Raw genomic sequence first — 23,001 nt, 5'->3', positions numbered from 1 at the left:
TTTTTTCTTATTTTAATTTATTAGTATATAATATAAATTTATTTATTAAAAATAAAATATAATTAGAATATAAATTTTAAATATTATTTTAATAATATATTTATTTTTTTAAATTATAATATTTAAATTTATAAATATATATATAAATAATTTAATAATTATTAAGTTAATTCCCATGGCAGCTCGTATCCAAAAAATGAATTAATACCGCGATTAGGGAATAATTTTTTTTAAATAATTAATAAATAATTTATGGAACAAGAAAAGAAAGGTGCTTCTATGACCTAACGGTAACCGTACCATTTCCTCTTCCCAGCTAGGGTTTACAGTTTCTCAGTAGGGTTTAAGGCTTGAGGGCAAACACAGAATCTTTGATTTTCATCTGAAAGAAATGGTTAATTCAATTGCTACTCTAACACGCAGGCTCTCTCGTTCCCTTCTCTCTAACCCTAAATTCTCTCAGATTTCCATGCCCTTTTGTTCTGATAACCTCTCCTCTATCGAGGACTCTGCTTTGGAAGACTCCAATCCCAATTCGGACACTGATACGATGCCGAGTTCAATCTCACAATCATCATTTTCCTCATCAACAGCAGCAGCTGCTTCGCCAGGGTCGACTGAGGAGCGAGTGGTCTATGATCGGAAGCTTGAGAATGGCCTCGATTTGGGCATTTACAGGGTGCTTCTTTAATCCCTCCCAATACTAAAAAGAAAAAGAAAATCCTTGTTTTATATAGTTATTTTGCTAAGGTTAATCCTTATAATCCCCTACTTTTATGATTTTGATTAGTGGGTTCTGTATGCGACTTTCTAGGCAATATTGGTGGGGCAGGTGGGACAGATTCCATTGCAGAAGAAGTTAAAAAGTGGGAGGATTGTGACATTGTTCTCGCTTGGAACAGGTGGGATTCGCAATAATAGGAGGCCATTGCAGAATGAGGAGCCAAGGGAGTTTGCAAATCGGAGTAATGTTCAATGGCATCGGGTTTCAGTTTACCCTTTAAGATTGGGGGCTCTTGTCATGAAGAATATTTTACCAGGGTAAGGTTTTAAGCAATTGATACTTTTTTTCCCCTTCTAATAGAATTATGTTTTGGATGCATAAATATGAAGTTTTCATTCTATATTAGAGGATTGCCGAGTTACATATCTGGAATAACAGAATCATTTTAATTATTAAGCATTTCAATATTTGTGATACTTATCATGCATATAATTTAAAGTTGTATCTTGAGATATATTGTTGTGCTCATATTTTGTGCTTAATGGAACCATTCTTATGATTCAAATCATAGTTTTCATTCCATCAATAAGATTGCATGTCGCGATCATCCATGGTGAATAATGGTGGCCTTGGAAGTGTGGTAATTTAGATCTGAGTTTTATGATCTGCAGGTCAAGGTTCTTCATGTGTGGACTTGTATGATGGTGAGAGCTCGTATTAATTGTGTGCTCAGCATTGCATTAGTTTTGCTATATTTAGTGTTGTTAGAAGTCCTCTTAGGATTACGAGTGCCATAAAAATTAGGAGTCCGAGTCTTAAAAGATTTAGGATTAAACTTTGAGTCCATAAATATATGCCTATAAGGCTTTATTGATGGAACCAATTAGAGAACTACTTCAAAGATTTCCAGCAGTTCTGCCTCTTTGGGATTATGTTATCCAATGCAATCTATTTTGGCTTTGGCAACAATGCGGCAATGCCAATAGGATCTTGAGTGTTATGTATAAGGAATTCTAAGTATAAAGCTAAAAGATTCTAAATTTCACACTTTAAATTCAATTATATTAAAGAATTAAGTTCAACTAATTTTGTGATAGAATTCACATGTTCAGAATTATGTTTAAAATAATAAAATTGGATTGAATGATTTCAGTGTTTGAAATAATTGAAAAATAGATTGAATTTGAGATGCAACAAAGTTAATGATGGGAAATATCCATTTCGTGCAAAATGATAATTTTGACTCCTTAAGAATTGAATTCTATCACCTGAAGTGCTTTCCAAATATGAGAATTGAGTGAGTAGGATTGAATTCTTGGATTTTAAAGCTTTTTTAACATACTGCTTTTTCCCTCTTCGATTTTGCAAACAAATTTCTATTTCTTTCAGGTCTTAGATTTTTTTTTTTTTATCCTTCATGGCCTTCTAGTTGTTCTCTGTCAAATAGCTTGTAAAGTTATAATTCATACAGACACTGTTTGATGAGCTGTTTTAGATCAATTTATGGGAAACAACTCTTGTCAAACAAGGGAAATTTTCTGGTTTACTTAAACTTTTTTCATCTAAAGGTATTCTCCCTCTCTCTCTCTCTCTTTCTCTCTCTCTCTTTCTACCTTTTTGGTTTCTGGAAATTATTTTATTCCTAACATGAATGTCTAGCGTTTTGTTTTATTATCGCACATTTTAATTAATTTTCTTGTTAGTGTGAAATGATTATTTTTTGCTGAGGATTTTTATATTGTCTCGACTTTTGGCCACTGCTAACTATTGCAATCAATTAATCACATGGATCCTGATTTTTGCTAATCTTTTAATTTTCTTCTTTTAGTTCAATTATTTACCTGGAGGGGAATCTGGAGACCAAGATGTTCAATGATCCAATTACTGGTCTTGTCCGGCGTGTAAGAGAGGTTGCTATTCGTCGAGATGGTATATTCATTGCTTCTGTATTTGTTTTTGTTTCTATTTCTGTTTGCCAATGTTACCCTTGAGGAATGGGAGCTTCAGTTATGGCTTCATGTTTTGAAAATGAAGACATCTTTACACGAACATGGACACGTCACTTTCTTTTATATGCATGTAATAAATTTTATACACACCCCACCTTAAAAAATGAATTCCTTATATATAATATTGTGAAAGATAGCAGTGATCTAAAGTGTTGCCTGTATCCTCCCATTCTTCTTAATACTTGCATTAATTTGTGGATGGATGATAAATTCTATGAATTCACCTAAACTGTTTGGTATTCTTTTTTTTTTTTTTTGAATTAAAGTTCTATGTGTCTTGAGAACAGTACCGGTATTCTTTCGCATGGCTTCTTTTGACGTGTTTTTCATTTTTAACACTCCAAGACAATTTGGCATAGAGGTGTGTATTTTGGCATCTTGCTTGCTTTTGTGTGTGGAATTTTGAAATCATTAATTTTGAATCAACATTAGGAGCCAGTTTATCTAAGCCTTGTTACGCAATTTTTATATGTAAACATCTTTAGCTCTGTTTTTTCTTGTGTGCGCTACATCGAGTCAAAGTGATAAAATGCTCATTGAAGTCCTGTTGGTAACGCTGCTTACATGCATTTAGTATATGCATGATGCATTGTGAGTTGGTGATAAATGCTAGTTGAAAACACATCGTAGATAAATAAAAGCCGAGGACACGAAACTTCAAGGCATAGAAGTTATGGATTTTTTGTTTGGCAGAGTTTGTGTCAGAAGCAAGTGACTGCATAAGTTTGCTTCTTTCATTTGTCACTTAATGGGATTTTATTTTTATGAATAATCAAAGATGAGATTACAAGTTCAAATTCTATATATTATCAAATCAAGTTCCACTTGGATGGTTTCTTGACCAAGATGTCCTCTGATCAGTACTAGGCCTAAATTATAAAATTTTCCTCTTCTACAGAGCAAGGAACCAATTTTAAGTTAATTGCAAGCTACTAAAGCATTAACTGCTAAATTAACTTTTTTATGGGACTTTCCAGGTCGGATTGTGTTTTTGGGAAAAGGTGGTGATGACCAGCAAGAAGGTGCAAAAGAATTGAGAAGTGTTGGCTATTTCTAGGAGCATAACTTGAAAAGATTCGGGTATTTGTCTAACAGTTAAGCAATTTTCACATTTGTAATAGTAGACTGTAGTATTAGTAACAATGGAGGCAGGTCTTCCTTGTGGTGATTTGTTTTTGCATGTCCATGTCATTCAAAATGATTTGTTTATGGACGAAAAATTAACTTTGATTTGCTATTTGCCTATTGATGTTCAACTCGTAGGAAATTGTGACTTGTGAGCTTAATGGTGGTGGCACTTTTCAAGATTTGGTAGCCTGTTTTGGACAGGATAGAGGAGTTTGCTATGTAATAATAATTGCATGTTGTAACCAGAGGAAAGTTGCAAATGCTTACAGCAATAGCCCATTGTCGATCACAGAGCAACAATTTTGCACCAAATGGGAGGAAGTCGAGTCAGGAAAGAGGAAGAAAGTTGTGAACTGAAGAGTAAGTCGCAAGGGGGCGAGAGAAAATTGATGAGAAGACTAAAGAGTGACGACTGAATGAAAAAAAAAAAATTAAGTTTTCAATAGGTTTTCTATAGGTTCAATTCAATTATTTTTTTTTCCCTTTCAAGTTGGAAATAAATGTTTTTTTTTAATATTTATGAATTGAAATCAAACTATATTTTTTAAAAAATCAAATTGAAAATAAATTCAATTGCTTTGGGTGGATTAATTGATTATTGCTCACCCTTACATATTATTGGTTCAAGTTAGTTTAGACAAAAAGTTATTTATTTTTAGTTTAAAGTTTAATTATACTTCTATATTTACTAGGAAAGTTTAATTTAATTTATTTTTAATTTATTTTTAATTTAATTAATAAATTTTAATTTAAGTTTAATTTAGTAAAAAAATTAATAAAATTAAAAAATTAAGCTTCTCGATTTTTAAGTATAAATTAAAAAAATTAAAAAATTTAATTCTAAAATCAAAAAAATTAAATTTATAGATCCACGTGCATATTCATCCATGACTGATAATCCAAAGAACTAATACATTGATAAATAGGACATTTCGCCGGACACCTGCCCCGGGCTTTAAAGTAGAGCATGAAAATCCTACAAAATGGAGAGGTTACTTAACAACGTCAGAATCAAACAAGAAGCTTCACGCTTGACATCCCTGGAGATTGAAAGTGGGGGATGATTTCATCTGATTGCCTCAGCTGAGTCCTAATTTAATAATTTAGCTAAACAATGGCGGAAACGACATGCAAAAGCCAAAGGGCGGCAACGACAGAAAAAGCACAATTGACGACAGAAAAGCTCAAGTGTCGTCATTGCAGGAACTTAAATAATAGTATTAATAATGCTTCGTATCCATTATTTTAATTTTATTCATCACATTATTTAGATAACACGTGGCCCTTTCGCTTTCTCACACCATGACGACGTCGGTCTCACCATATGCCTTCCCTCCTCATCCAACGGTTAATAATTATCCATCTGAGAATTGACACTTGGCATTTTGGTCTTTGTCCCTTGACGGCCGTTTCATGTCGATGGAAATTTTAATTATTTTTTTTAGTAAAAATTAATATATATATATATATCACAAAATGAATTAAACTCTGGAATGAAAATGAGTAAAATCATATGATATTTTTTTATTTATATATATATTTTTTTTATTTCACGTCAATGACTTTCGACGATGCAAGATGAAAAATTATTTTTTGGTAATAGTGTGAAATCTTATGGTACCACTTTATTACAAAATAAATCACAGACCTTGAAATAAAAAATAAGTGGGGCTATATATTTATTTTTAATAAAAAAATTTTAATATTTATTTTTAAATAAAAATATTTTTACTTTATTTTAAAGGATAAGATCATAGTAGGTTGAATAATTTTTTTATAATTTATATTTGTGCATTAATTATAAAACCATATAAAAAAATGCGTATATAAATTCATTCAAAAAAATTACTTATCATATGATAATTGTATCCATAAGCAATAATTTTAATCTTATCTTATTATAAGGTTATGAATTCTCTTAAAAATTGCATGCAAATTTATTGATTTATCTTTCTTTTTCCAAAAAGTTTTATTGAAAAAGACTTTCAATAGGATTTTTGAAAATTTATATGCATTAATGTGTAGTTGAAATTAACACAATATATGACAAGCCTTGTCATTTCCAAAAATTAAAGCTTTTACTTTCTTTTCTTTTGTATTTTCTTAGCTAATAATTTCCAATTCCCACATTATAAAATCATATTATTTTTCATTGACCATATAATTTAATTAGATACCAAATCTTTCATATGATAGTGTTTGTTTTTAGCCATTCAAAAGAACAATTTTTGTCAAAAAAGGTCATACATCCTATCCTAATATAAATCCATTATATGATTGTGATGTAATATAATTAACTATATAATAAAATAAATGATATATTGTAATTATTATGTTACTTTTATATTAATTATAAAATAAAAATAAAATTAATACATTATAATAATAAATTTTATTTTAATATTTATTTCTTTTTATAATGATAATAATTAGAGAATGATAATGACTATGATGATGATGGTGGTGAGTAGTGCAATGAAAAATTAAATTAAAACAAATAATTATGATTATATAATATATATATTTAGTTTATTTTAGGATTACTTTGTTTTGTTACAAAGTAGAAATTTAATAAAATTTTGCAATTAATTTTATGTGATTTTTATAAATTAATATATTTTTTTTATAAAATAATTAATTATAAAAAAAATCATTAATTTACTAAAAATCATTTTTAGTGATCAATTTGTAACAAATTGTAAAGAAAATTTTCAAACTTAAAGGTTAGATATATATTTTTTTTAAAATAAATAGTAATTAATTTTAAATTTTAAAATAGTTTGATTAATAAATTTATTTAAATTACATGCTACATGGAAATTTTTTAAATAAATTTATTAAATAAGGTGGTATTTGGTATATTGATTATTTCATAAGAGAAATGACAATTTATTGGAATAATTTTTTTTTTATAATATTAATTAACATTTCTTTTTTTTTTTTAATTTTAATTCTTTTCATTTTTAATTTTTTTTTAGGCTCCATCAAAATAGAGAAAGATTATTATTAATTTGTATTTGAATAGATAAAAATTTTAAATCAAAGCAATTTGAATTTGATATTTCATGATTTTTTTTAATTTAAGAATAAATTTCAATACAATTTTATTTTATTTTAAATACATATCTAATAACGATCATTCTAATAAAATAAAAAAAGATAAACTAAAATAAAATTTTAAATATTTTTAAAATTTGCAAAATCCTAGATAAATTATGATGAAATTTTAAATATTTTAAAATTTATAAATTATAAATATTTTATATTTTTAATTATTCTATGTATAAATTATTCATGAATACACGTGTTAATTATTGATTAATTATTATTTAGTTCATATATATATATATATATATATATATATATATATATATATATATATATATATATATATAATTTTTGTGAGAATATTAAGAAAATTATAAAAATTAATTTAGAAATTATTTTAACATACTTTAATTATAATAATTAAAAAAAAACAATTTTTAAAATTTTTAACATTTAAAATAATATTTTTTAAAAAAAAAATAACTTCTTGATCAGTCAAATTTATTTCTCTTAATTTTGATTTCAATTTTAATTTAATTCAATTCAATTCATTTAATTTGATTAAATCATTACTTTTTAATTTTTTAAAATAAAAAAAATTCAGTATTAAATAAGAAAATAGATTATATCCAGTCAAAATCAATTAAACTTATTTTTAATTTAATTTTTATAAAATTTAAATTTAACCAATTTAATTTAAATTTTAATGTAGCACAGCTCCATGCAAGTTAAGATAGAAAGAAAGACAGACAGACAACTCATAAGCCAAGTAAATTAACATTTGCATGACTTGAGAGATACCAACCAAACTCTTTTTTAAAACTCCCTCACAGAGAGAGAGAGAGAGAGAGAGAGAGAGAGAGACCACACAGAAGAACAGAGATCTCAAAGGTTAAAATTAAGGAATGGATGTGAGGAAAATAGTGGTGGTAGTAGAAGATGTAGAGGTTGCAAGAACAGCACTTGAATGGGCTCTTCACAACCTCCTTCGTTTTGGAGATTTGATTACTCTTCTTCATGTCTTTTCTTCTCCTTCAAATTCAAGAGCCAAGAACAAGATGAGGCTTCTTCGCCTCAAAGGCTTCCAATTGGCTCTCTCATTCAAAGATATATGTAACAACAGTTTCTTTAATGTAATCTTGTAATACATAACATACAAGAGAGAGGATTTGCATTTGTTTCATGATTTTGTTTAGTCACAGAAGTGTCTCTCTCTGTGTTTTGTGCAGACAAATATAGAGATTATTGTAACAGAAGGAGATCAAGAAGGAGGGACAATTGCAGCTTTGGTGAGAGAGATGGGTGCCTTTGCTCTTGTTGTTGGACTCCATGATCAGAGCTTTCTCTACAAGTAAGTTTTCTTAATTTTTTTTAATTTCCCAATTTAATTAATTCTATTCATTTCTGTAAATCTCAAATTGTACCCTAATTAACAGTCACATGTTAACCCATCTCTCATTCATTTCAGTAATGAATTGGAGAGATTCTTCTAATGCTCATTAAAATCAGAATGATGATAAAATTGTACAATTTACATAGATGTGGTTAAGAAGTTGGTCAACTGGGCAGATGGTGTTTGGTAATTTCCCTACCAAGTTCTTGTTCTTGTTCTCTGGTCTTGGGTTTTGCCCTGGTCCAAAACTTGAAGGCATTCAATTCAAGAACTATTATTTAACCTCTTATCCTGGAGGAAGCAGCTGAGAGTGAGGGATAGTGTAGTGTGGCCGCCTAAGCAGACCACTGACCTGTGATATTGAGACATTAGCCATAAAGCACCATAGCAACAGCAATTGACATGTCCATTATAGCGAAAGAGCCAAAAGGCTTTTGGAATCCACCTTGGAAATGGTCAGTAGCGGTTGTCAGTTTGGTTGGTGATAAAGTGACTGTGGATACTCTGACTCTTTTTACTCAAAGAAAGAAGGTTCCCTCTTGTCTTCAGCCAAATTTGGCTCAATTTTTCCAACATTTGATGCCCCCTTGGGCTAAAGCAAAGGCAAAAGCTTTAAGTGAAGATTTAATGGTTAATTTCAAGATTATTAGATCATAAATCTTGAACTCCAAAATGCTTCAATATAAGTTACCCATTCAAAGCAAAATCAAGCCTGCAAGAAACTCTGATCAAGAAGATGAGCTGACATTATTACCCATCCTGGGAACAGGAATTGAACATATTAAATGCATTGGTCATTGTAAATTAGTCTGAATTGTATTATAATTTATAAATTGGGTAAGGAAAGAACTCAAAGCAGTGTTTTTTTCCCCTTCTTGTGTAGGTTGGCAATGGCCCACAACAATATTGCAACCATTTTAAATTGCAAAGTACTAGCTATCAAGCAACCAGCTGCAATACCAGCAAAGAGGACAAGGGCAACACCAGTGGTAGTAGTAGACAGTTCAACCAACATGGGCTTTTCACAGATTGAGATTGCTAGTTTAGAGTAAGATTCTCATCACTTTCTCTACCATTTTAATGCACTATTTACCTGCTCCCTACTAGTTAAAAATTGTCTTTCTTTTTCTTTTTCCTTTTCAACAATGGATGACCAAGATAGAAGCCAATTCAGGCATTCTACATATATTATTCACCTGCCCCACAAAGACCTGTTCATAAGTTGCATCACCTCATCTTTTAAGGGGTATTCTGGTCATTCAGCAAGCAAGAACAAAGATTGGATCAAGTTGCAATTTTAAATGAAAATATACAGCTCCAGCCAAATATGATTAAATTAAGTTCTCTATATAATCCCTCATTTTATTTTATAATTGTTTTCCTCTTGAATCTGTACTTAGTAGTATCAATCTTGTAATATTAAAAATCAGCACATTGAACGCCCAAGCACTTCCTGTAGCAGCCCAAACTTGATGCTTGAGATTTTTTTTTTGCAGGGTTCCTGATATTCCTCCACCAAAAGTTCCATACAGAATCTGTCCAGACCCATATGCAGTATTTTGGAGATGGAGGAAGTCCAGGAGGAAGAATGGATCGTAAAAGGGTAGCCTGGTTTGAGAATATCGTAAATGCAGAGTCTCAGCTGATCTTGGCTAAGACCCTACGGCAATTTTTGGACATGTCTTGGACTATGGTTTGTAGCTCTTCAGACTTGTCTCACCCAGCACACGTCTTGGACTGTGGTCTCTAGCCCTTTAAGCTTTGTCTCACACAACACACCTCAATATACATAGGAATAGTTGAATTGCCAGCAAATAGTTATTTCTGCTTACAAAATTGTAAGTTACGAATGATTTTTATCTTGTTATGGCTTCACACGGCATTCAGCGTTCATTTTCTTCTTCTGAAAGCAAGATTAGTAAGATAAGCAGTCAATAGAACCTACCATTCGTATGTATCACCTAAAAGATAACATGAATAGAACAGTAGAATCAGTACGGAATTGCTGTAACCCAATCACATGTATGATGATGATACGGATGAATATCTATAACATGCCAATCAAACAGTTGGGATAGGCTCAAAAACCAAAAATGACTTGCCAGTTGAAAATCGTTCACCCAGGTGACAAACTAGGGATAGCAAATCCTATGAAGATTCACGGTACCAGGACTTGCTTTTATCCACCTTTGTTCTTTCTTTTATATCGCCGAAATGATGTTAGTGAAGATTCAAGCTGCTCCCTATTACCAAGAGTGAGATTGCAACGTGTACCATACTTGTTTATCTCCTTAATCAAGAAAAATCTGATGCTTTTAACCATGTCATTTTGAGTTGTGATACACGGAAGATAAATAGGTTGATCACCAGTCTATCTCATTCAAATCTACTATGAATCCAATGGCAAAGAATACAGCAGAATGTCACAATCAAGGCGTTAAAAACAATATTGATTATGTTCTTTTTGTCTTTTATCTCCTACTATCCCGGTAGTCCTCCTCACTCTCTTTATCTTTTAAAAATCCTAGAAATGCAAGAAAACCAAAAAAGAAGAATCCGCCTGACCAGTTTCCTCCCCCACCACCCCCGCCACCACCACCACCATCATCACCACCAGGTGGGAGCCCAGGTCCTCCATCATCAAGTTGTGGCGTCTTCGTTGGTTCTGAAATGCAACTGACCATTGTTAGCCATCTTAAACAAGACGTGAATTTACCAAAAAAAATTGGCTTACTTAAAATAAACTATTCACGCAACCATGTATAACTTACAACTGGGAAGGGGGGGGTGGGCCGCCAGGTGTATTTTATATTTATAACTCAAAATGGAATAATTGTGCTACATTTTTGTTATATACACATTGGGAGGTCCACAGAGCTTAAACTAATACAATAGAAAGAACCTAATCCCCACCCCATTCAAGATTTTAAGTACACTACTTGTCCAAAAGGGAATTGCTTCTTTGAGGATTTGGTTTTAGATCTTGATAGCACTAAATTTATTAATGCCAAAAAAAAAAAAAGGACGTGAGATAGCTTTTTAATGGATATTGATGCTCAAGCACTTCTATGCACAATTCAATAGAACCCCCCACAGGAAGTGCCCATAGCAGATAGCATACATGTCCAAATTCAAAAGTAGAAGTTTATGCATGTTTGTTACAGTGCCTTGAAGACATGCAGAAAATTTGTATGCTTAAGCTAATTGCTATCACTTAATTCTGGATGGTTGGAGCCAAAAAGCTATTATTAGGCATAAAGTTGCCCATGCTACACCATGCAATTTGTCAGCTTAATTATACTTATGCAAAGGGCTATTACGTCATCCAGGAACCTTTGCTATTGTTTGGTTAAACCACAAAATGAACTATGCATGAACTCCAGTAGGGATATAGTTGGTAATGCTTCAACAGTTAGTTATCATGCAAATAGTTACTACTCTGCCTAGGAACTTGGTAATTCAAGGCTAAACTTGCCCTCACTACGACATGGCAGTTGCTGAAGCCACAGGCTGTTAGCCACAAGGCTACCATGCTACACAACACAATTTGTCAACTTAATTATACATGCCTTACACGTTTCCCAGAATTTAACCCAAAATCATTTAGAGTGGAGAAAGAGAATCCATATAGCCGACCCCAATAAATTTTTGGAATAATGGCTTAGTTGAGTTGAGTTAATTATACATGCCAATTACCTCGTACAGGAGCCTTGGTGATTGTTGGTGCCTCACGAGTTACGGTTTGAGTTTGCCCTGAAGCAGAGCATCTTGCATTCTGCAGGAAAGGGACAGAGTTCAAACATTAGAATCCCATGTTTACCAAAACACTGAATCTAAATATGATAGGTTAGTAGGGGAAGGGAAAGGGGAAGACCCAAGATGACATGGAGGGAAGTAATCTAAAAAATTTTGACGTGGACCTAGTGTCTAATAGAATGAATGGTGAAAAAGGATTCATATAGCCAACTCCAACTAGTTTGGGATTAAAAATTAGTTGTTGTTGTTATCGTTGTATTCCTAAGTATGTATATTACTTTACATACATATTCATGCATACATATTTTGCTTGCATACTCATGGCTTTTCTAAAAGAGGCAGGTTTTCTATTTCTTTATTAATATATTTTTTTACAGTATCCTTGCATTACAACATTTCTCTTCCAAGCTAACAACATAAATAAATACATGATTGGATGAAAAACTTCAGAAATTGGACTGCCAAGAGGCTCAACTCTAGGCCAACTCTTCAACACAGTTGAAATTGTAAAATTCCTTCATTGTTGTTCAAATATATATATATATTCAAAATAAAATAAACACAGACAAAGAAATAAATCTACCACAACTGGCATAAAAAGATGTAAAGAAGTATGAATATATAATATTACCATAGCAGCAGAACATGTAATTGAAGCAGATTGCTTTCTATTACAATGTTTCCTTCCATAAATAGGATGTAATTGCTTCCCAAGCCCTATTGGGCTCAGCACAAGCTTATTTAACCCACTTCGATGATCATAAGGTTGAAGCTGAGTGGAAACACTGACAGGACTGCAGCTTGTTTCCTTTTGACTCTTGCATCCATTCCTAGTTTTAACTGCATAAACTAATATTTTAAATCAACAAAGAGAAATTAATATGTGAACCTAATAAGTTTACAACCACTAAATCAAAAGTGATTTTCCATCCCCATTATAAACATGTCACAGATAAGAATCATGTACTATGTTTGTTGGGTAGAACTTCACCCATTGCACCTAGAATACAAAGTAATCATCACAAGCACTACTCAACCAAAAACTTAATTATCACATATAACTGAAGTTTCTTCATGGGTTGAATATTTCAAGGAAGATAAAGCCTCCACATACCATTAAAACAGAAACAACATTAAACCAAGTCAGAGTTTAGATTCAGGACAGTTACAGTTTTGAAAATGTATGTTCCTCTCAGTTTGTCTAATTAAAAAAAATTACATAAGCGAGGGAGCAACAGAGAGATTAATCTGTTACCAACTAACCATCTACAATCTCCGGTTCCTACTTCATCATTCATTTTCTAAAATCAAATGAAAAAAAAATCCTTACACATATCCCAACTCGAGAAACTTCTATATATTAATTTACTCTCTACAATCAAGCTTCATTGCTCCACAAATAGTCCTAACCAGCACAAACATTCCTAGCTCATAATGCTCATTCTACACACCACAGTTATTAAAGGCTCAAGGTGCACTAAGGCATCAAGGGGTCCTTGAGCCTAGGCGCAAGGCACAGGCGCACGCCTGAGAGAGGTGAGGCGCAAAAGTAAAAAAATTAAAAAAATCCATAAAAATCAAATAAATGTGATACTTTTCATTTTTCCTTTGGCATATATCTTGAAATAGGTGTAGATGTAACATTTTAAAAAAAAAAAAAGATAATAATAGAGCAGTAGTGTTGAAAGTGAAAATATAGGAGTTTTGTGATCTTGGGCATGCTAGTTTGATGACTAGTTATCACCGGTAATACTAATTCGAAAAACTTTGTAGTGTGTCAATATAGAATTCTTGTGGATCGACAAATATCAAGATTAAGTGGTAGTGTTTTTTGCCAATGAAAGTCCTCACTAAAAGTGGAAATAAAGAAGTCATCCTTTCTAGAATCTTGTGATTGGAACAAAGGCGCACGCCTAGGTGCATAAGGGCTAAGATTTGAGCTTGGTGGCCTTGAGCCTGAGAAGTGCCTGAGGCGCACCTTTAATAACTATGCTACACACTCACAGCTAAGCAACTACTCATGTTCACAACAATGTACAAACGCATTTTTGAGCATCAAAACTGCTCAAAAGTGAATTATCTAAGGGAAATCTATGTCACCACATATGTATTTTATAATTTCCATGTGCTAAATTATAGGAAACATACCTGGCGCCACAAGAGGTAAGGTACCAACAGAACTTGCAGTAAATGCCAACATCTCAATCGAACCTGAAAGTTTAACAGCTAGCATTGTGAATATATAACAAATACATGTATCACCGGAAGATATCTAATTTACAGTAAAAGACTAATATAAGTTTAAATGTAAACTAGCTGCTATGCCCAACAGAACCAAATACCGATTTATTGAAAACCCAAATTAACAGAGTCAGATGTGAGAAAGGCTCTCATTCGTCCTTTTTTTTTTCCCACTATCTATCAATCTTCATCATTTGGTTACAAACAACATAATTGGAAATCAATAAAAACGCACTCAAATCCCCAAAACAGTTTTGCCCTCATAAAATCAAATCCCCTACGCAGTTCAGAACAAAAAGACTCATCTTAATCGAATGATAAGATACAAATCAGAAGCCATCATTGACAAAAAAAAAAAAATAATAATAATAACAATAAACAACCATCATCGCCAGCCATTATCGCAAATTCAAACCCAACTAAAATTTTCACGAATTACTAAAAAAAAAGTATATGAAAATAACTGAATTAAATCCATAATCAGAACCCTAACCTGCAAATCAAAACCTGAATTTGTTAAAAACAAGAAGAATCCGAAGTGGATGTACGCTCCTGACAGTTCTGAGGATTTTATAGCAAATGCAATCGGGAAGGAAGGCGGTCCGGGTCCCGACCGCCTTATTGCTCGGGTTCAAACGTGTAAACTGGATCGGGTGTTATATGTCTTGTCCGGGTCGGCCCATTTAGTATTCGAAGCCTAAGTTTAACGGGTATCATTTTTTTTAATTAAAAAATTATATAATAAAATGAAATTATATATATATATATATAAAATAATTTTAATATAATTATTAATTGTGATAGATCAAATTAAATTATTATATATATAATAATTATAGAAAATAAAAATTTTAATTATTATTTAATTTAGTAGTTAAAGATAAGATTAAAGTATTTTTCATTTTATTTAAAAATAGTGTTGAGAAATAGTGTTTTCTTTTAATTTTATATAAATATTAAATAAAATTATAATTAACTTTTAGAATAATTATAAAAAATATAATACATTTGTAAAATCTTAGAAAATTTTGACTTTTTTATTATTATGCTTTTTTCTTAAAAAGATAAATTATGCATATAAAAAATTCAATATATATATATATATATATATATATTATAATTTAAAAAAATTAAATATTTTTCTTATTTTTTTTATAAATTCACCTCTTTATTTAGTATAAATTATAATAAATAAAAATATAAAAGAAATATTAATTAAAAATAAAATAAAGTAAATGGCTCAAATGTTCACGTGAAGGCGTGAAGCTGTTGGCTGTTGCATTCAATTTGCACTCACTAGCGCCGAGCCACTCAGCTCGAGTTGGTTCCAAACTCCAATCTCACCAGCCGAGCTTCTCTCTCGCTATCACGCCATTCGCATATCGCATCACAAGGAAAGAGCACTTTTCCCGAACTCCAAACATGGCGTCACGGCTCTTCAAACTATGACAAAGCTGCCTTCTTTTTTTCCATTTTTGTCTGTGCTTGCTCGGCTCAGAACCGGTTTAGTTATATCTAAGCAGCTAATTCTCTCTTTCTTAGCTTGCTTTTTCTGTCTATACCTTGCTTTTTCTAGCATCTTTCTGTTTCAGTTGGCTTTGTACTTCTGTTTTCCTGGCTCACAGAGGGATAGAAGAAGTACCCATTTGGCCATTCGAATTGGGTGATCAAATTGTATAAATAGCAGAGCGTTGTATTTTGTAAAGATTATCAATTCAGTAACACACAATTCTTTCTCTTTCTCTAACTCTCTTTCCTTCCTTCTCTTCCTGAACCTCTTTCTTCTTCCCTATTCTGCTTCTTCCTTCTGTTTCCCTTTCTTCCTTTCTTCTTCCTCAATGCTGGAGTCTTGGAACAATGGAAAAGCTTGCTAGGTAACAAAATAGCACTATCATTATCTAGTCAATTACAAAACTTTTTCCCTGTTTCACTTTCTGATTTGGAATTTATCCCTTCATGTGTCCCAGATTGTGCTTGTTAGAATTGGGATTTGTATTTGTGTTAGGTTTCATTTTCTCATGAATTTCGGGGTAATGGTTCGGTTAGCTGTTGTTGCTAAATTGCTTTCTTATGATTTCTTCGAGTTCCAACTATACACCATGTTCTCACACACACACATACAAAACCGTTGCCTATCGATCTCATCACCATCGCTACAGAAGAGTTCTTCAGATGCTACTGAAGTTGGCTACACAGCCAAAAAATCCCGAGCCATTACAGAAAGCTGATGGTAAAGTGTGCTGTTGACCTTCCACCACTCTAGAACATCTGTTGGTATTGGAGCAGGAGGCTCTCTGATAGATGCTGAGTGAACTCGTCAGTAGCATTGCAAAAGCTTGCCTTTTGCTCAATTTCCTCTGCAAAGGAAAGCTTCCTCCATCTTCGATCTCTTGACTGCCATACCCACTTGTCATGGATGAAAAATGGCTTGAAGAGTAATTTCTTATGAAATGTTTTCTGGTTTTATCTAGATAATTTCCTGTGTCAAGATGAGCTCACTTTTTATTTGAGGATCAAGAATTGCAGTCTGCTATATTCCTTGTGTTGCTTGTGCTTTGAATTTGATTATTGATGATGGATTAAGAACCACAAAAGCAGTTATATCTAAGATATGCTACCTGGTTTTGAATTTCATTAAAGTCCCTGATTTTAATATAACTGGTTTTGTGGTTCAAAGCACAAGCAACACAAGGAAAATAGCAGACTGCAATTCTTGATCCCCAAATAAACTTGACGCAGGAAATTATTAGATAAAACCGGAAAACATTTCATTAAGAAATTACTCTTCAAGCCATTCTTCATCCATGACAAGTGGGTATGGCAGTCAAGAGATTGAAGATGGAGGAAGCTTTCCTTTGCAGAGGAAATTGAGCAAAAGGCGAGCTTGTGCAATGCTACTGATGAGCTCACTCAGCATCTATCAGAGCCTCCTGCTCCAATACCAACAGATGTTCTAGAGTGGTGGAAGGTAAACAGCACATGTTGTTAACTCTGGGCTTTCTCTAATGGCTAGGGATTTTTTGGCTGTGCAGCTAACTTCAGTAGCACTAAAGAACTCTTCTGCAGCAAAGGTGATGAGATTGACAAGCAACGGCTCTACATGCCACATGATAGCACACTTGATAGGAAATTGCTTAAGCTGTATAGTCTAAAAGAACAGCAATCATACACTTCCTAGCTAGCAATGCCTAATATCGTCATTATTTGTTAGAAGTATCTTCAGCAAGAAATGAAAGGGTATCTTGACTGAAAGGAGCTATAGATATGGCAAAATATATGATACAAGAAATTCAGGGGAAAATGGATGCCAATACAAACCAGTTGAAGTTCCAATTGATGATGCTTCAAGAAAAGTTTCTAGATTTCAAAGACATGAATTCTCTCACAGAGATACTGGGATTGTGGAGAGAATGAAAGCCCTCAGTAAAGATGTTGAGTTTGGATAATTTTTAGATGAGGAGGAAAAATAAAGAACTAGAATAACTTCACTTTCCAAGTTGAGAGAGGTAGATATAATTTTAGGCTTTATAGATACAATTAAGCATGAGCATGTATATTGTTGAACATATATCTATGCATTTAGATGTAGCATGAACCTTGAGTCTTATTCTTCTTTCAAATGTCATCCTTATATATGAGGGTAATCGATCAACGTTCAAGGATTCTTGATATGCTCCCTACTGAAATTAACATTATTGTTGTTTTCTTCATTTTTGGATTCATTCCACTTGCTTATTTTCCACTCCTTTTTCTGGGGTTCACGAACATCCACTTCTCCTGTATCTGATTCTGAAGTTTGTCATGCATTTACTCTGTTAAAATATGAGCTTCAGATGTTCTTGATATTGCAGAACCAGACTTCTATTCCTTTCCCAGTCAGATTCAAGCAATAGTTGCAAACCCTACAGAATTCATTTTCCAGGCCAGGCCTGATGGGCTCGGGCCAGGACCAAGACCACCCTAAACTTAAAGCAGGACAAGAAATCAGTCTATTCATCAAAAACAAAAAGTCAGTGGGTTCTAAAAACTTAATCTATGCACACGTGTGCCCGTGCATGTCTCCAAACCCAGCCCGCTTTACCACCTGACCCCATTTATTTCCTCCATTATATCTTCTTTGACACTTTCTTTCCTTTCTCTCTCTCTCTCTCTCTCTTTCTCTCTCTATATCTCTATCGCCAATCAAGCTTCCTCCCATGGCTGACCGTGCTCCTCCTCAGCAAGCTTCAAGGCCCGACGCCACAACATATGTTTCCGCCTTTCTACGTAAACTCCTAGCTCATGCTCCCAAGTCAACCCAACTCGTCGGTTTCTTGACTCTCCTCATCTCTGGTTCCATTCTTCTCATCCTCTCAGGCATCACTATCACAGTTGCTGTTCTTAGCCTTATCTTTTTCGCTCCTTTGATCATTATTTCCAGCCCAATATGGCTCCCCGTCGGAATCTTCCTCTTTCTTTCCATTGCCGGGTTCTTGTCGATTTGTGAGGTGGCAGTGGCGGTTGTGGGTGGATTATTCTGGATGTATAGGTATTATAGAGGGATGAGTCCACCGGGTTCGGACCGGTTTGATTATGCTCGGAGCCGAATCTATGATACGGCAAGCCATGTGAAAGATTATGCTAGAGAGTATGGTGGGTACCTACAGAGCAAGGTGAAGGACGCAGCTCCAGGGGCATGATGATGACGATAATGATGATGATGATGAATCAGGCCGTGTTGGCGGTGGGAGTGGATTATGGCGAAGTGGGTGTTTCTTTTTTTCCAAGAAGTGGGTGTTTCTTGTTTTGATCTAGAATGGAATTTATTATAATGTTTGCTTATTTGTTTTTTTATGGTTGGTTTTTTTTTTTTATTATTTGGAAGTAATTTTGGATGCCTTATGGATATTCTTGACGATGTATCGGATTGAAGGATGTGAATAATTTTGATAATTATTTTTTTTTGTTAATTTTGGTCTTTGGTAAGATTAGAGACCAGCTCTTTATTATTGTAAAATGTTCTAAGAGTACAGTCTTTCGATGTACCAGTGCCAACTATATCAGGAAAGTAGAAATATAATATATATGCGAACCACTCATTTGTATTGACAATGTGTTTCCTTACCAAACCTTGGCTGGCCGCCCGCTAATTGCTTGTGATTTGGGGCCACTTGCGTTTCTAATTTCTATCGCTGGCAAGTGCAAGACTTTTGAAAATTGAATATAATATTTTGAAAAATAAATGCAATACTTAGAAAATAAAATTAAGGCTCTGAATATCAGCTATTTAAATAGAAGGCTCTGAATAGTAGTAATGCAGCAATCTCTGCTGGTGATTTATTAAGATCAAGCTCTGGGTAGTGGTTGGGTGGTTTTGCTGCGAATCTTGATTCGTGTTTTATTACCATGGCTAATTTGTGGGGTATTTTTCGGAATGGCAGCTTGCTTGGGACAAAAGAGACAAGAGGGTGCTTGTTGAAAGAGATAACTTGCGGGTGGCCTTTTTTTTAACATCAGAATGTGGATCTCACAAGCCTTTTTGTCATCCTCTGGCAAGTTTGGAAGAGCAGAAATGCCCCTACTTTTGACAACAAGAGGCTTCCACATGAAACAATGATAGCTTCAGCCATTCATCATTTTGACTCTTTTTTCTGCTCTCAAAGTCAACAGGGTTCTTCTTCGACCTCTAACCCTACTTACTCCATTTGGACCCCTCCCTCAACAAGAGGGTTCAAAGTTAATTTTGATGCTGCTGTAAACACGACAAAACTTATGGGATCAGTAGCAGCCATTGTTCGTGATGAACAAGGTCAAGTGACTGGATGGCGTTGCAAATTGTTTCCAAATATAGAGGATCCCCTAGTTCTTGAAAGTTTGGCTTGTCGAGAGGATATTCAACTTGCCATAGCTAAGGGTTTGGCAAATGCTATCATTGAAGGTGAGGTGGTCATCAACAGTTGCAAAGGATATGTGAGCTCAGTGGAAATCCAAGGACTTATATCTGATGTTATTTTGCTAGCTGAATCTTTAACTTCTGTTACTTTTTCTTATGTCAGATGAAATTGTAACATTGCAGCCCACTCTCTGGCTGTAAAGGCTCTTAAAGATGAGTCCCTCTTGTTTAACCCCATGAGCCAATTGCTCTTTGTATCTTCTTTACCTTCTTGATAGCTTAACGAATTTTCTTTCAGAAAAAAAAAAAAAAAAAGAAAGTGGTATTGTTTCTTATAATTCTTGCCTGGAGCATAGCATTAAAGATCTGTTGACGAGGGATTGGGTGATGAATATCAAGCATGTTTTCAGGGAATGCAATTTTGCCGTTGACTGGTTGGTCCACTTGGGTCACTCTGTACATCTAGGTGATGAATATATTTTATTATAGCTAAGTGCTGTTAATTTTGTTAACTTTTCATATGTAAATAACTTCTTACATTCTAATAATTATCTCTATCCATTAAAAATAATCAACTAATAATATTTAAACTTTATAATTTAATTAACATAATAAAATTAATTTTATAAAAATTAATTTTAATTAATTATAATCTCAAAATAAATAATTATTCGGAAATTAATATTTTTTATATAAATAAAATGTAAGTTTTCAATTTCGTTGAAAAGCATTTTAAATCTGATTTAGGTAAGAATAGATTTTTTTTTATCAATTAGGATCAATTTTATTAAAAAAATATTTTTTAAAATTATTTCTTTTAAATGAATTATTTAAATATTTATTAAAAATATTTATTTATTTTAAAATTATTATGTCGATTTTAGGCTTTAGTCTCATAAGTAAGCTAGTGAAAATACTTTAATTATATATATATATATATATATATATATATATATATATATATATATATATATATATATATATATATATATATACACACTGTGAAAATCCAATATTTATCTATTTATTTATTTTAATTAGTTAACAATAATTTAATATATTTATCTAAAAAAAAATATTTTATTGGATGACCTGCTTATTTATTTTTTTATATATATTATTTTTAAAATTAAATATATATCTGTAATCCGAACAACTCAGTTTAATAATAACTCTTATTACATTCTACACCTAATAGAATTCTTGAAATATATATACCATAATCATCTCTTTCTGCTAAATTTTGCTCTCAAAGCTTGTTTATTATCTACTTGTATACCAAATACTCTCAACAGGTATTTTTCATCATCTTTTATTTATATTTATATATATTTACGATTTATAATCTAATTTGCGCAGAGAATCTCTAAATTTTTATTTCTCTATTCATCACCTTCGATTCTATTTTCAAGGAGATTCGAATATTCAATCTGTCAATTAAAATTGTGTCTCTTCCATTGAAAATAACTATTGTCTTGGAGGTTTCAGGTGAGTGGTAATTATAGTACATGACACCGTTTTATTTCCTTTTAAAATTTTTTAGCATTAAGTTTGTTATTAAATGAAATTTTAAATCAATATTTTAACAATTATTTTACATGTAATTTTCTAGAGTTTTATTTTATTATTGAATTTTATTTCAATTTTGATTAAATAATTGATTTTGTCAACTATCTCTGCATTAGAGCCATTAGGATTCCGAGAATAGACTTTTAATGTATTTATATTGATTGATATTTGATTATAAAATTCACCGATGTGTTACACTGAATTGATTTGAGATTGATTTGATATTATTGACTCTCTGAAATTATTAAAATAAACTATTAGAATTGCACTATCAGTTATTATTTGCTATTTGAAATTTTTTATTGATTTTGATTGATTTGTACAAATTGATTTTCTATTTTGAATTAATATCTGTGCCCAGTATCTGTTTCTATTATCTGGCCCCACTGTGTGGACTATCATGATATTAGATTGCATTGTCGAGTCATGTATCATTGCAGTTTATGGTTTGCATTAGTATCATATGCATTGATATCTGTGAAGGAGGAGGAAGGTATCTAATCTCTGGTAGCGCGTTTACCATCTGGCCTTTGGTGATGTGGGATATCATCATCCTAGTGCACTGTACCATAAAATTTTTATTGAATGAATTTCTTTTATATAAGTGTTTTATGAAATTATTTTATTAATGATTTTGACAGCATGAGCATGATTTTATTGAATAAAAAATTTATTGTGAAATTAATCAAGCGTCTGCCTGTTCCTATTCCGTTGTGTGCTATAATTATCATTCACTGAGCATTTAGCTCAAACCACGTTTTCTCTGTCTGTTATCTATTTCAGATCAGTAGAATTCTGCAGCTGATCCAAATATTCAGTCCATTTTCTGGAGAGGGACAATCTTTGATTTGTTCTCATAGTATGCCCGAATTCATATTTTCTCGGGCTAATAATTAGTTTAGTTTATTGAACAGTTTAAGTTTTTATTTAAAATCTGTAGAGACTTCACAGTTTACTTATGAGATATTTATGATATTTATTCAGCATTTTGTTTATTTGAATTTTATCTATTTTTTTGGGATTAGTAAGTGACAATATATTCATTCAAGATACTCTGATAAGGCTTGCATGATTTAAGAATACTTAAATTATGCGCCGGTCACGGTTCAGAATTTTGGGTCATGACAAAGATGGTATCAGAGCTCGGTTGAGGTCTAGTAAACTTGCGGAGCATAGGATCCTTAACGTCTTTTCAATTTATCATTGCTTTAGATATCTGCGTCCTTCGTACCTTTTCACTTGTCTTAATTTGGCTCACATT

At 32.4% G+C, this 23,001-nt stretch overlaps 4 protein-coding genes across 9 annotated transcripts; 3 read left to right on the top strand and 1 right to left on the bottom strand.

Annotated features, from left to right (window-relative positions):
* Positions 1–248: 248 nt before the first annotated feature.
* LOC110650374 (single-stranded DNA-binding protein, mitochondrial) lies at positions 249–4,286 on the top strand. Of its 4 annotated transcripts, XM_058153941.1 has the most exons (6): positions 249–679; positions 815–1,041; positions 2,553–2,653; positions 3,021–3,094; positions 3,711–3,813; positions 3,997–4,286. In XM_058153941.1, the coding sequence occupies exons 1-5, from the start codon at positions 392–394 to the stop codon at positions 3,768–3,770; spliced, it is 750 nt and encodes a 249-aa protein (XP_058009924.1). In that variant the 5' UTR covers positions 249–391; the 3' UTR covers positions 3,771–3,813; positions 3,997–4,286. The 4 variants fall into 4 exon arrangements, with proteins under 4 accessions (XP_058009924.1, XP_058009923.1, XP_058009926.1 ...); XM_058153940.1 differs by having other exon boundaries at positions 3,711–4,008; XM_058153943.1 differs by lacking the exon at positions 3,021–3,094 and having other exon boundaries at positions 251–679; positions 3,997–4,283.
* Positions 4,287–7,741: 3,455 nt separating this feature from the next.
* On the top strand, positions 7,742–10,242 carry LOC110650372 (uncharacterized). Its single transcript, XM_021805313.2, has 4 exons — positions 7,742–8,042; positions 8,139–8,260; positions 9,186–9,350; positions 9,799–10,242. Exons 1-4 carry the CDS (start codon positions 7,815–7,817, stop codon positions 9,899–9,901), a joined length of 618 nt encoding a protein of 205 aa, XP_021661005.2. The 5' UTR covers positions 7,742–7,814; the 3' UTR covers positions 9,902–10,242.
* Positions 10,243–10,653: 411 nt separating this feature from the next.
* LOC110650373 (uncharacterized) lies at positions 10,654–14,935 on the bottom strand. Of its 2 annotated transcripts, none has more exons than XM_058153938.1 (5): positions 14,793–14,935; positions 14,207–14,269; positions 12,690–12,907; positions 11,999–12,077; positions 10,654–10,967 (listed from the first exon to the last, which is right to left on the bottom strand). In XM_058153938.1, exons 2-5 carry the CDS (start codon positions 14,256–14,258, stop codon positions 10,774–10,776), a joined length of 543 nt encoding a protein of 180 aa, XP_058009921.1. In that variant the 5' UTR covers positions 14,259–14,269; positions 14,793–14,935; the 3' UTR covers positions 10,654–10,773. The 2 variants fall into 2 exon arrangements, with proteins under 2 accessions (XP_058009921.1, XP_058009922.1); XM_058153939.1 differs by having other exon boundaries at positions 12,690–12,898; positions 14,793–14,934.
* Positions 14,936–15,925: 990 nt separating this feature from the next.
* Positions 15,926–20,403, top strand: LOC110650369 (oleosin-like). Of its 2 annotated transcripts, none has more exons than XM_058153937.1 (2): positions 15,926–16,173; positions 18,151–19,248. In XM_058153937.1, exon 2 carries the CDS (start codon positions 18,496–18,498, stop codon positions 18,976–18,978), a length of 483 nt encoding a protein of 160 aa, XP_058009920.1. In that variant the 5' UTR covers positions 15,926–16,173; positions 18,151–18,495; the 3' UTR covers positions 18,979–19,248. The 2 variants fall into 2 exon arrangements, 1 of the variants encoding a protein (XP_058009920.1); XR_002493931.2 differs by lacking the exon at positions 15,926–16,173 and adding an exon at positions 19,720–20,403 and having other exon boundaries at positions 17,339–19,068.
* The last annotated feature ends 2,598 nt before the right edge of the window (positions 20,404–23,001 follow it).

The sequence above is a fragment of the Hevea brasiliensis genome, chromosome 9 (assembly GCF_030052815.1).
Source record: "Hevea brasiliensis isolate MT/VB/25A 57/8 chromosome 9, ASM3005281v1, whole genome shotgun sequence".
NCBI lineage: Eukaryota > Viridiplantae > Streptophyta > Magnoliopsida > Malpighiales > Euphorbiaceae > Hevea > Hevea brasiliensis.
Note: the sequence above shows the minus strand (reverse complement) of the source record. Positions and strands in the feature narration are given on the sequence as shown.

What these genes read in the sequence shown, in the direction of transcription:
- LOC110650369 (XM_058153937.1), top strand. Translation starts at nt 18,496, where the DNA reads ATGGCTGACCGTGCTCCTCCTCAGCAAGCTTCAAGGCCCGACGCCACA.
- LOC110650373 (XM_058153938.1), bottom strand. Translation starts at nt 14,258, where the DNA reads ATGTTGGCATTTACTGCAAGTTCTGTTGGTACCTTACCTCTTGTGGCG. An exon ending in CTTACCTCTTGTGGCGCCAG is followed by an intron (nt 12,908 to 14,206) that starts GTATGTTTCCTA and finishes TTAAAATATTAG; the next exon opens with TTTATGCAGTTAAAACTAGG. An exon ending in CACCAAGGCTCCTGTACGAG is followed by an intron (nt 10,968 to 11,998) that starts GTAATTGGCATG and finishes GTTGCATTTCAG; the next exon opens with AACCAACGAAGACGCCACAA.
- LOC110650374 (XM_058153941.1), top strand. Translation starts at nt 392, where the DNA reads ATGGTTAATTCAATTGCTACTCTAACACGCAGGCTCTCTCGTTCCCTT. An exon ending in GGTTGCTATTCGTCGAGATG is followed by an intron (nt 2,654 to 3,020) that starts GTATATTCATTG and finishes TCTTGAGAACAG; the next exon opens with TACCGGTATTCTTTCGCATG. An exon ending in CAAGACAATTTGGCATAGAG is followed by an intron (nt 3,095 to 3,710) that starts GTGTGTATTTTG and finishes GGGACTTTCCAG; the next exon opens with GTCGGATTGTGTTTTTGGGA.
- LOC110650372 (XM_021805313.2), top strand. Translation starts at nt 7,815, where the DNA reads ATGGATGTGAGGAAAATAGTGGTGGTAGTAGAAGATGTAGAGGTTGCA. An exon ending in GTAACAACAGTTTCTTTAAT is followed by an intron (nt 8,043 to 8,138) that starts GTAATCTTGTAA and finishes TGTTTTGTGCAG; the next exon opens with ACAAATATAGAGATTATTGT. An exon ending in GATCAGAGCTTTCTCTACAA is followed by an intron (nt 8,261 to 9,185) that starts GTAAGTTTTCTT and finishes CTTCTTGTGTAG; the next exon opens with GTTGGCAATGGCCCACAACA.